Source organism: Mesoplodon mirus (genome assembly GCF_964341445.2).
Source record: "Mesoplodon mirus genome assembly, chromosome: 4".
Lineage (NCBI taxonomy): Eukaryota > Metazoa > Chordata > Mammalia > Artiodactyla > Ziphiidae > Mesoplodon > Mesoplodon mirus.
In genome coordinates, this window is record NC_138979.1 from 85,713,895 (window position 1) to 85,727,778 (window position 13,884).

The 13,884-nt window shown below is 36.0% G+C and overlaps 1 protein-coding gene across 1 annotated transcript in view; it reads right to left on the minus strand.

The window, feature by feature from the left end:
- LOC309802312 (ankyrin repeat domain-containing protein 26-like) overlaps positions 1–13,884 on the minus strand; it is a 162,158-nt gene that overhangs the window by 122,621 nt on the left and 25,653 nt on the right. Inside the window, exons 9-16 of the mRNA XM_082617748.1 lie at positions 13,518–13,578; positions 13,235–13,428; positions 10,004–10,130; positions 9,408–9,469; positions 6,480–6,573; positions 4,343–4,441; positions 3,697–3,725; positions 3,532–3,604 (exon numbers count right to left, since the gene is read on the minus strand). Of these exons, the coding sequence (XP_082473874.1) occupies positions 3,532–3,604; positions 3,697–3,725; positions 4,343–4,441; positions 6,480–6,573; positions 9,408–9,469; positions 10,004–10,130; positions 13,235–13,428; positions 13,518–13,578 (739 nt within the window). The remainder of the gene's footprint in view (positions 1–3,531; positions 3,605–3,696; positions 3,726–4,342; positions 4,442–6,479; positions 6,574–9,407; positions 9,470–10,003; positions 10,131–13,234; positions 13,429–13,517; positions 13,579–13,884) is intronic.

A 13,884-nucleotide genomic window follows, 5' to 3' on the forward strand; every position in this document is an offset into this window, starting at 1 on the left:
AAATTACAGACCAATATCACTGATGAATATAGATGCAAAAATCCTCAACAAAATACTAGCAAACAGAATCCAACAATGCATTAAAAGGATCATACACCATGATCAACTGGGATTTATCCCAGGGATGCAAGGATTCTTCAATATACACAAATCAATCAATGTGATACACCATATTAACAAATTGAAGAATAAAAACCATATGATCATCTCAATAGATGCAGAAAAAGCTTTCAACAAAATTCAACACCAATTTATGATAAAAACTCTCCAGAAAGTGGGCATAGAGGGAACGTACCTCAACATAATAAAGGTCATATATTACAAACCCACAGCAAACATCATTCTCAATGGTGAAAAACTGAAAGCATTTCCTCTAAGATCAGGAACAAGACAAGGATGTCCACTCTCACCACTATTATTCAACATAGTTTTGGAAGTCCTAGCCTCAGCAATCAGAGAAGAAAAAGAAATAAAAGGAATATAAATTGCAAAAGAAGAAGTAAAACTGTCACTGTTTGCAGATGACATGATACCATACATAGAGAATCCTAAAGATGCCACCAGAAAACTACTAGAGCTAATCAAAGAATTTGGTAAAGGTGCAGGATACAAAATTAATGCACCGAAATCTCTTGCATTCCTATACACTAATGATGAAAAATATGAAAGAGAAATTAAGGAAACACTCTCATTTACCATTGCAACAAAAAGAATAAAATACCTAGGAATAAACCCTCCTAGGGAGACAAAAGATCTGTATGCAGAAAAGTATAAGACACTGATGAAAGAAATTAAAGATGGTACCAACAGATGGAGAGATAAACCATGTTCTTGGATTGGAAGAATCAATATTGTGAAAATGACTATACTACCCAAAGCAATCTACAGATTCAATGCAATCCCTATCAAATTACCAATGGCATTTTTTACAGAACTAGAACAAAAAATCGTAAAATTTGTATGGAGACAAAAAAGACCCCGAATACCTAATGCAGTCTTGAGGGAAAAAAAAACGCAGATGGAGGAATTAGACTCCCTGACGTCAGGCTATATTACAAAGCTACAGTAATCAAGACAATATGGTACTGGCAGAAAAACAGAAACATAGATCAATGGAACAAGATAGAAAGCCCAGAGGTAAACCCACACACCTATGGTCAACTAATCTATGACAAAGGAGGCAAGGACATACAATGGAGAAAGACAGTCTCTTCAATAAGTGGTGCTGGGAAAACTGGACAGATACATGGAAAGAATGATATTAGAACACTCCCTAACACCATACACAAAAATAAACTCAAAATAGATTAGAGACCTAAATGTAAGACTGGACACTATAAATCTCTTAGAGGAAAACATAGGAAGAACACTCTTTGACATTAATCACAGCAAGATCTTTTTTGATCCACCTCCTAGAGTAATGGAAATAAAAACAAAAATAAACAAATGGGACCTAGTGAAACTTCAAAGCTTTTGCACAGGAAAGGAAACCATAAACAAGATAAAAAGACAACCCTCAGAATGGGAGAAAATATTTGCAAACAAATCAACGGACAAAGGATTAATCTCCAAAACATATAAACAGCTCATGCAGCTCAATATTAAAAAAACAAACAACCCAATCCAAAAATGGGCAGAAGACCTAGATAGACAGTTCTCCAAAGAAGACATACAGATGGCCAAGAAGCACATGAAAAGCTGTTCAACATCACTAATTATTAGAGAAATACAAATCAAAACTAGAATGAGGTATCACCTCACACCAGTTAGAATGGGCTTCATCAGAAAATGTACAAACAACAAAGGCTGGACAGGGTATGGAGAAAAGAGAACCCTCTTGCACTGTTGGTGGGAATGTAACTGATACAGCCACTATGCAGAACAGTATGGAGGTTCCTTAAAAAACTAAAAATAGAATTACCATATGATCCAGCAATCCCACTACTGGGCATATACCCAGAGAAAACCATAATTCAAAAAGACACATGCACCCCAATGTTCACTGCAGCACTATTTACCGTAGGCAGGTCATGGACGCAACCTAAATGCCCATCGACAGACGAATGGATAAAGAAGATGGGGTACATATATACAATGGAATATTACTCAGCCATAAAAAAGGAATGAAATTGGGTCATTTGTTGAGACGTGGATGGATCCAGAGACTGTCATACAGAGTGAAGTAAGTCAGAAAGAGAAAAACAAATATCGTATATTAACGCATATATGTGGAACCTAGAAAAATGGTACAGATGAACTGGTTTGCAGGGCAGAAATTGAGGCACAGTTGTAGAAAACAAACGTATGGACACCAAGGAGGGAAAACCGCAGGGCGTTGGGGATGGTGGTGGGATGAATTGGGAGATTGGGAATGACATGTATACACTGATGTGTATAAAATTGATGACTAATAAGAACCTGCTGTATACATTAAAAAAAAGACAAATCAAAGAAGAAAGCAAGAAATGTAAAAGTGAAAGTTTAAAGCCTGTTTCATCACAAGCGTCCCTTTATCATTTCACATCCATGAGCTCTGTAAATGGTTTAAAACAGTGGTTCTCAAGTGTCACCTGAGCATCCCTGGAGTCCCAAGACTCAACCGTTCAAGGGGTCCAAGAGGTCAAAACTATTTTCACAATAACAGTAAACGTTATTTCCATTCTCATTCTGTTTTAAGTGTACAGAGCAGTTTTCCAGAGACAAGATATGTGATAACGTCATACTTCTAATGGCTAATAGAATGTATGAGTGTGTGTTTGTATTTTAAATTTTTCAGTTTTATTTTCCAATACAGTAAACATCAGTAGATACAACCTACTTAAACAAAAGTTCCTTGGAATTCTCAATAATTTTTAAAAGTATAAAAGGATCCTATATATCTGCATCATAAAAAATAACAAACAAATAAATAAAAGGATCTTAAAGCCCAAAACGTTCAGAATTACTGTTTTACAAGATTGTGTCTATCAAATCGTCATTAAGGTATGATTACTTTCCCCCACTTTTAATAATCAAAGACCACACACACGCACACACACACACACACACACACACAGAGTCTGCTAATCAAAACATCTGGTTGGTTTAAGCTCATCCGTGTAACACCACTAAAATGAAATAATTAAATTTGAAATACAATTGACATGTTAGCAAGTGAAGCTTTACTCTAGGTTAAGGTCAGAATTCAAATAAGCATTTTATAAAACTGGAAAAATCTTAGAATCTAATAATTAACCTCTGAGAATCCCTAAGAAGTACAGAGATTCCTAACTGAGAACTTTAGGGTATTGAAACGTACATAGAAACATCTGAGTTAAAGCTTACATTTTAAAAATATCTTTTTCTTATGCTTGTAAATATCTTTTTTTCAAAACATGGATACCAACAATAACATGTGCCTTATTTATGTCAAATCCTTCAATTAAACTTGCAAAAACAAAAGAAAAAAGAATTAGGAATATGAAGGCTGTGAGCGTTTCAAATATTTTAGTGTACCTCTTTCCAGAGTGAAATTTGCACTGCAAAATTTACCTGATCTGGCTGTTTGTAAATCCTTCATTCCTACTGCTTTATTAGGAACAGAATCTTTCACTCCAACTGCAGGCTGAATGGGTTTTGAAACAAGTTGATTAATAAATAATGTACATTTGATACAATCTGTAGTTAATAATTCAAGACAAAAATATAAGTTTTTACCTTCAAGTGAGGATATTTTTCAGGAGAATCTAAAAGGCAAAAGGGACATAGAATCAATTACACGTAACTATGAAAGCCAACTATATATTCATGCAGTTAGTACTGAGCAGAACCCTCATGCTTGGCCTTGGCAGTGAATACTTTAGGTTTTGGTGTTTTGTTTCTTGGGGGAAGTTAGGACTGCAACAAGACAGACATATGAATCCACTATAGATACTGAAGAAAAAATAGGAGTACAGGTTTAACAAAACATGCAGTTAAGATTTCAAAAGGAAGATTATGTTCCAAAAGCCTTTATAAAATAGAAAAATGCACATGTACCAATGTGAACATGCTGATTGATGAGGAGAAAAGTGATCTTTAATCAGAGCAACAAATCATGACCCCGAGAAGGTAAATGTGAAAGCTGATGGTAAAATGCAACAGCACATCTTGAATGCAATACAGCAGCATCATTTACACCGTTATACTACAGGTATTTATCATGTTCTTCAGTTTGTCCTGTAATTTAGGAAGTGCACAGTTGGGATGACAGTTCAGTTGAATGTATAATTCATTTCTCATCAGAGAAAGGGTTATGAACTGATCAGCTTGGATATACACTTGTAGAATAATAGTTCATAAAAATATTCATGTTTTTCCATACCCATGTGGGCTACTGGTATGCCTACATTTCTTGGATCCTCTAGTTTAGTCATCTTAAAGTTTCTCGATCCACTCATGCAAGAAGGTATATAAGGCACATCTAAGAAATAACGTATTATAAGTTTTCAACATCGAAGTACGATTATCAAAAGGGAAAAAGTAAATTTTACTGCCACAGAATTATTAGATATTAAAAATCTTTCATATTTCAAAATCAGTGTAGTATTTACTGAAAATAACAATTCTAGCATTTAGGGAATGAACCCTATTAATTTCTTTTGTTTCCAAAATTAGTTTGGTTCAGTATATCATGCTAATGTTTAAAAGGATTTTTGTGAAACAATTATCATCAAAAAATTAGCTATCTTAGGGACTCCCCTGGCGGTCCAGTGGTGAAGACCCCATGCTTCTACTGCAGGAGGCACGGGTTCAATCCCTGGTCGGGGAAATTAAGATCCCACATGCCAAGCCAAGCAGCCAAAAAAAAAAAACCACAAACCTATCTTAAAAAAACAAAAAACAGCCAATGCTTCCATATTCAAATTAATCTCATTTGAATAACACATACCAACACAACATATATCTTTGATGCCTGATAGTTAGAAGGAGGAGCTGGGGTTTACCTCAATTCTAGCACCCACTCCTGCTTCCAGTATTCTCTGGAGCAGCAATGACCTAACCTTGTTTCAGTGTAAATACACTGAAGTCATCTAACGAGAGTTCTCTCAAGTTTCCTCATCACCTCCACAATCACCTCCCTAACACCCTTCTTTCCCCCCTCTTTCCTTTCACTATATTCTTTCCTCTTCAAAGGTAGTCTCTGGATCTGTGGTCTTAATTCTCTCCCTTTGACATTCTTTTTATGGATCATCCCCACCACTTCTTTTTTCCTCTTTGCTTAGCAGTGGCACCTTACATCTATAAGTTCTACTTCAACGCTTTGCTACCCTCTGGCTATAAACACACTCAGAAAGAAAAACAAAATAATACTCTTCCTTGATCCTGTTCTGTCTTGAACTATCCAGTGGCTCCTCTTCCAGATTTCTCTCAATGCAAGCCTACACCCTTGCTACTCTGAGAGCTTGTCAGAAATGCACAATCCCAGACCTGCTGCTCAGCATGTGCACTTTTCACAAGGTCCCCAGGGGACTAATTAAAATTTGAGAAACTCTGGCCTATCAGTCTGCTTCTACATTCCCACAGTAAGAGTGGGAAAGCTTTGCTGTTCGTCTCTGACAAGTTTCGGTGCTGGAAGCTCACTTCAAATTTGTCTCACGTTTCAAATACTCTTCTCTTCCCTTTTCTAAAGACCTATTTTACTTTGCCCCCGTCCTCCACAGACCCCTGCTTCCTTTTCCTTCATTTACTCCCTGTAACCTCTGCCTCTCTCATTCTTTAGTCCTTCTTTCCTCTTCCTCATTTCCCGACTTTCCTTAGGTTGTAGAGTACCTTGAAACGGAACTAATAATTTAGCTCCTTAAAGGGGACTCTCAATTTAATCTGTGGCTGACACCAGATAAGATACACAGCTTCCCTCCTTTTCTCATCTTTTTCCTCACTATGCATTTGACAGGTGATTTTCCTTTTTTTTTTTTTGCATCAACAGTGTTATGTTTTTTTAATAGTTTTCAGAATATAAGCTGCGTAGCTTTTTAGAATAAAAAATGATATAACTTCAGGTACATGCTTTAGGACACTTGGTTAAACAACAAGCAAACTGTGTCTTTGAGGACCACCTCAAAAGGGTGGCACAGTTCACAGTGTAACTTGGTAACAGACATGGAGATAGATGATTATATCATGGCATGTTGTCTACAAAAGAACATCTGGACACTCAGAGCTTAAATAGAACACACCACACAGTTAGGTATTCAAGCACTGCTTTTTGGCCAAATAAAAACTGCCTAAAAACTGCTGATGGATTTTTGACAAGAAAAAAAGATGTAGCTGCTTAGTTCTTCTGATACAGCACTTCTTTTCCAGAATGAGACAGGCTCAGTTCAACTTGAAATCAGTGTGAGGAATGATACTTCCTCTTAACCGACAGGTGATTTTCTTTGGCTATTAGAATATATCAGAATTCCCATTTTAAATCAACATGCTGTCAAATGACTTTTTCATAAAAATATAGTTCTTACCTTCTACTTGTCCATTTAATATATTTTTTCCTCTTTGACCTGCAGCTCCAGATAAATGATCAACATACTTCTCTGGAAGTCTCTCAGAGATACTCTGTTAAAATTGATATTAATAATGAGTTGCATAAAGCTTTCCTAATCCCCTTCTAATAGCTGGAAATACCCTACTTTTTAAAAATTTCCTACTTTACAAGCAATTAGATTTAAAAATAAGAGAAGCATGCATTGAAAACCCAAACACTGAAATAGAAAACTTCATATACACTCTCTAGATCAAGTCTATCTTTTATCCTCATTTGGCTACTGACTCTGTAAACTGAGCATGGAAAGCCAGAGGAATTATTTTCACAGACAAAAAATGTGCCTGACTTACAGGCACATTTCAGCAAAGAATTAACTTCAAAACACCTAACTCTACTTTACATTCATTGTCAAAAGAAGAGAGTATTTTTAAAAAATATGTGTTTAAATAAATGCTTTAATAAGTACCCTTGCTATAAATTTAAAATATTTCTAAAGACAGAAATTTTTAGTATTAAAATAATATACTTGGCATGAAAAGAAACCATGAAGTATTTCATGTTGAGCATAAACAGAACACTGTAGAAGATGCTTCATTTAGGTAAACAAGGGCTTATAAGAATCTGTAATTTGATAAAATTTTTATTGATAGGAAAAATAGTTGAATAAAATAGCGAAGTAGTAATAAAAACTGTTATGTTTAAATAATAGGAGAAAATTTAAATATAGTTATGCAACTCTTCAAAAAAGTACAGCAAGCTTTAATAAGGGAAGAATAAGAACTTTTATTTATTAAGCATCTAAATGTGCCAAGCTTTTCTTATGCACATTTTATTTTCTACATACAACAACAATGATAAAAGTGATTGTAAGGACAGTTACCCCACTTCCTGTTTCCTGGTCCTTCCAAGATGCGAGAGTGTAATGATGGGATCCGCTGCTCTCTTTGTCCAGAATGTCCCTCTCCTGGACCCTGACATGACTGGCTCTTTCCCATCCTCCCCTTGGTAGCTTTTCTCACATGCAGATCTTTTCTGACTACCTAAATTCCACTCCCACTCCCATCCCCATCCTAACTACAAACTCTCTCAATGTTGTCTAACGTAACATTCTCCATTTTCTTTGTCTCTCACTGTTGTGGCCTCTCCCGTTGAGGAGCACAGGCTCTGGACGCGCAGGCTTAGCGGCCATGGCTCACGAGCCCAGCCGGTCTGCGGTACGTGGGATCTTCCCGGACCGGGGAACGAACCTGTATCCCCTGCATCGGCAGGTGGACTCTCAACCACTGCGCCACCAGGGAAGCTCTCTCCATTTTCTTTACATAAAGGACTTAACAGTGACTTATAAAGGATTCCTGTTGGGTTTTATGTTCCCACCACTACAGCCTTACCCCTCAATTGGTACAGTCAGTGTCTAACTGCCCAGTATATAGTTGGTATTCAATAACAGGAATTTATTTAAGAACAAAACATTTAAAATGTCGAGAGGACCTCAAGTACCAAAGCACTTGATACCTATAGGAGATCTCTGATAACAGTCTATAGAAACTTAACATACCCCAAGCTAGAAATCCACATGCCCGTTCTAATTTTCCTATTCATAACACTACTGTCATTTTATTGTCCTTCAGGTTTTAAAAAAGTGCCCCAGCATTTAGTGAGTCACTAATTGCCACTGTGATCATTTTTGTCTTACATTTCTATAGCACCCTTTACAGTTTACAAGGTGTGTTCACAGCTCTTACCACATCTGTTCCCTACACCTACCTGACAAGTGGGTACCAGTACCATTTTTACGAAGGACGTCACTGACGCTCAACCAGGGTAGACAAGTTTTTCCGAGATCCCACAGCTCGTGACAGAACCAGGATGCTACCATGTCTTTTGACTTTAAACACAGTGCTGTATCACTGCAGCAGCTGCCTAGGTCTAACAGATCAGGCCCTTCTTATCTCTTTCCATAGCTGTCACCTTACAACAGGTCATCATTACTTTATATTTACGTTACTTCAAGTATGGCTGCCATAAAGGTACTCAACGCACACTAGTTTATCCAAAATGGTGTGTACTTATTAAAACATCGCTAAACCTAACTGTTGTTATTATAATGCCACATACTTATTATTCCCCATTCTTTTGCTTCTCTTGAAACGTTCCTTGCAGATCTATTTGAAAATCCAAATGTACTAATACTTTCAAGTCTCAGGCACTATCTTTTTCAGGTCTAAGTGGTAAAAAACTACATTTCAACCTGTTTCTCTCTGAACCTCACTAGGAGTTTTACACATCCATATGTACCAAAGAAACATACATTTGCTTGGGAGACTGGGACTGACAGATACACCCTACTATATATAAAATAGATCAATAATAAGGACCTCCTGTATAGCACAGAGAACTCTACTGAATACTCTGTAATGGCCTATATGGGGAAGGAATCGAAAAAAGAGTGGATATATGTATAACTGATTCACTTTGCTGTATATCTGAAAGTAACACAACATTGTAAATCAACTAGACTCCAACAAAAATTTTTTAAAAAAAGAAAAGAAAAAAGAAACATACATTTGGCCATAGGCTGACCTGGAATAATGCTTCAGTTTTTAGATAAATTTAACTTCAGAACCGAAACTGATTCCTTATGACTTCTAAGCCTTGGTTTTTTCTCTGTGCTACACTGGTTTCATTAGGTGGATCTTGCAAATTAACAAAAGCGTACTATGTGGTAGTTATTATACTTAGCACACAATTATTTAGTTAATTACAGGTTAAATATATAAGGAAAAACTTTGATGGGCAAATGCAAAGGTGAGAAAGTAAAGTCAAAGCATCCCCCCTTTTATGTTTTAACATCACTCAGTGTTTATATTTTAAAATAAAAAATAATAATAATAATAGAAGACAGTACCTCAGAATCCCAAGGTGATTCTATACCTTCCTCTTCTCCTAATCCTAATGCTGACATCATATCTGTAGAGTGCAGCCAAAGATACATTAATGAGAACATTTACTGCTATGAATTTTAAATACATACATGTCTATCTCCATCCACAAATATTTAAATAAAATAAAGTAGCAGAAAAGAATTTCAGAAGGTTGAGGCATTCTTAGGAAGAAAAATAGTTGGTAGTAGTTGGGATACTTCTGAGGAAACAGAGCAAAAGAAACATACTTTAAAAGAAATGGAAAGAAAAAAAAAAAGGGCTTCCCTGGTGGCGCAGTGGTTGAGAGCCCACCTGCCGACGCAGGGGATATTGGTTTGTGCCCCGGTCCGGGAAGATCCCACATGCCGTAGAGTTGCTGGGCCCGTGAGCCGTGGGCACTGGGCCTGTGCGTCTGTAGCCTGTGCTCCGCAAAGGGAGAGGCCACAGCAGTGAGAAGCCCGCGTACCGCAGAAAAAATAAAAAGAAAGAAACGGGTAGTAAATTTGGATCTACACACTTTAGATGTTTTTAGACTAGCCTTTAAGCATAGAAAAAAATTCATAAATATTTACTAACTCACCACTCCTATTATTTTTCTGAGCTCCATCAACAGAAGTCAAATTGTTATGATCTGTTTGCTCTTGTGGAGTGCTTTCAATATCAGTATCATTTTCTTTTACTCCTATTTCTGGATTTGTTGCTCCTTCCTATAAAAACAAAACAAAACAAACACCTCATTCCAGAAAACATCATATTCATTCATTTGGTCATTCAATCAATTAGTAAGACCACAAACATTTACTGGATCTATCAAATCATCGGCACTATCCTGGGAGAAAAGCTGGAAATATAAATAGATGACCGATTCTCCTCTGTAGTCCAGGAGAAGTAGAGCTACATGAAAACAAGTAAGAACAGCAAAGTATCATTCAAAAGCTCTACGACTGATGTGAACAGAGTACAGGAAGGGCACACAGGAAAGAGGAGTCAGCTGTATCTGGGTAGCTCAGGAAATGCTGCAAAGACAGGTCTGTGTCTTAAAAGACACACACAGTGTAGAGCAGGGATGTGAAGGGGATTCTAGAAAGGGCAGCCTGAGCAAAAGGACGAGGCGTGAAACAACATAACAAGTCACGTGGAAAACTAGAACACAGTTACCGGGAATGGTATGGAGAGACAAAACTGGAGGATCAGAGCCAAACCAAAAAAAGCAAGTGTCCTCCTAGAACATGAACTTTCTCCTTCATGTGATGGGGATCCACTACATAAGTAGAGGTGTTACATCTTCACAAATATATTTTAGAAAGGTCACTCTGGCAGCAACGTAAAGATGAACATCAGGGGAGCAAAACTAGAAAAGAGCATTTCAAAATTATAAGTGAGAAAGTAATAGGAAATGAAAAATGGTAAGCAGGTAGAAAATACTGAACTTGATGAGCAACAGGATGTGGTGATTTCAGGGAGGGATGGAGTCCAGGATTTTTCCTGCTTTGGTATTTCAGTGATGTTATCTACTAGGATGGGGAAGACAGATGACAGAGTAGCTTACAAAGAGTCAGGAAAGAGGAAAGCATCAGGGACAATGTCTTCAGTTTGGGGCATAACAAATTTGAGGCACCCAGGGGACTTAGAGGAAAGATTTGGATAAATGCATTTGGATTAGTAATAGATAAACTTATTCAGGAAAAGCATATGATGTTAAGATAAATATCTGTAAAATATACTAACCTGGTATAATTAAATGATGCAAACCTATGCAGAGTTCTGAACTTTTGAAAATATAAACAAGACTGGGGAAGAAAACTATGAGATTCAATTTTTCGATTATATATTGCAACATTTGTTTAAGGATAAAAATATACACTTTCATGAATATGCACAAATATTCATTTCTGGGATATTATAGCAATAAGCATTTTTAAGTGTAATGAAAAGATTTAATTGTAAAACACCAACTCAAGAGACTACAGGAAAACTCCTTTTCAAAAATTAATCGTAAAACATAAGTTTGAAATTGTAGAAGAGAATGTTTATGTGATTATGGAATTATGAGGCATTTTTAAGTACTACTATGATGTATGGAAGAAATATAAAACCCTATTTTAAAATTCACATGGTTTCCTTATTCACCTGTGAACAGCACGCTAATAACTCTTACTATCTACGCCTTATAGAATGGCAGTTAAAGATTGGGGAAATGATATAGAACTAAAAAAAATTAGTAAAACTATGATTATCCAAGTTGGAGATTTAAAAGTTCTCAGATACATCTATGATTAACAAACAGGACCCAATATTCACATGAGGGAAGAACAAAGCGACTAAAAAATCAAGTAACCAGGATTCCTGGGTTTTAGATATGAAAAAATTTACATGTTAGTTTAACTTGTATAACAAAATATTTACATGCTAGTTTAACCATAAATACTGAAGTTAATAATGTTTCTCAAGAATAACATGAAATGTACCTACTGCTGGAGATATTTTAAAAAGTAAAAAATTATCTTGCAAAGATAATTTTGTACACTCTGCTGGTAATTTTTCCTTCCTTATTATTTTATAATAACAAGTAGTTTATATTAGAAAAAAATCATAAATTGTGCTTTCATTCATTTGATGTGTGTATATGTGCCCATTATGTGCAGATATTACTAGGAAAAGATAAATCAGAATCTCTCCAGAAAAAATGATTTCTATATTTTTTTCTTTAAGACTGTTGCAGTTTAAAATTTTCTCATTTCATGACTTGAAATTAAGAACCTCATTTACACAATTAGAAATTATAATCTTAGTGAAAGACTAGATAAAATACTTATTTACTTCCTCTCTGTTTATTCTCAAAAAGATCTAAAACACCTACCAAGATGATTCCAAATAGTAAGATAAATTAGTTAAGTATATACCAAACAGTAAGTAAGAAACCACAAGAAACAGAAGGGCCCCAAATTCTTAATTCATAATAAATCTGATAAGGCCTAAAACAGAGCTCTTCTTGCATTATCTATGAACAAAGGTTTTGCTAGATTAAATATAAGACATAACCTTATTAATTTAAAAGTGAGAATTTTTTAAAAAGGAAAAAACTTCAAATTAAAACTAACTTCCACATGGAACTATATTCAATACCTTGTAATCAACTATAATGGAAAAGAATTGAAAAGAATATAGATATATACATATATATGTATAACCAAGTCATTTTGCTGTACACCTGAAACTAACGCAGTATTGTAAATCAATTACACTTCAATTAAAAAACAACAACAACCAAAAAAAGGTAAGGATCAAATTCTCTTTCAGTTCTTCATAAAAATCAACTATATGTCATTCAAAAGAGTATGAGCATTTTTTCCCATGACCTGATTTTCTCTTGTTAATTTGAATTTGATATAATTTCTATCATATTTTATAATATAGAGTTCCTGCTCACACTTAACCCCACTATTTCTGTTGTTTGTATAATAATCTCTCTCATCTTGACCCTCATTCAATCTTTAAATTCATCTTGTCCTTCTTAAATGAATTATTCCCCTTCATCCCCCTCCCCATTTTCATATTCATCTAGTTGTTCTTTCTAGTTGCTTTCTCATTCTTTCCTTTCATAATGGCATACTTCAGAATGGTTTACTGCCACCAACGTTCATAAATCTCAATCCTGCACATATATTGCTCTTGTTATTACACTGTTTTCTATCATGATCTTGAGGAATTCCATTTCTGTAAGGGATCCTTTTCATCACTGTAAGAATCAGGGGGCTGGTATGTGAAAAAGCACAGAAAAAAAAGTTAAAAACAAAACAGAACAACTTACCTTTGTAAGACCAAGGCCTGCTAAAGACTTGAGAGGTTTTGGGAGAGGTTCAGGTGATGGGAAAGCAGGATGAGAGACGCCCTGGATTGATGGTTTGGGAAAGGTTTCGACCACATCTTCATTTCCACTATTAGAACTATTGTGCTCAAAGAAGGTTCTCTCTTCTGGTCTCACGATGCCACATTTTGCTTCTACTATAGTGAAAACAAGGTGGAGTGCATGAGAACATCCATAATTTCAAATCAGTGAATAACACAAGAAGGATAGTCTTCAAATAACTTACTGTTTTCCTTGGATTGCTGAAAAGCACTCATTAGGTTTGTTAAGCTTGGTTTCAGGACATTCTAGAGAAGAAAACAAGAGCTTTAAGAATAAGAAGTATTGGGAATTCCCTGGCGATCCAGTGGTTAAAACTCCATGCTTCCACTGCAGTGGGCATGGGTTCAACCCCTGGTCGGGGAAATAAGATCCTGCACTGCTTGTGGGATCTTAATTCCCCGACCAGGGATTGAACCTGGGTCCTTGGCAGTGAGAGCGTGGAGTCCTAACCACTGGACAACCAGGGAATTCCCTGAATATACGCTTAATGGAATGCTTCAGAAAACACAGCGAAATCCCTTCATAATATGGATTTTGAGAAACAGAATTTT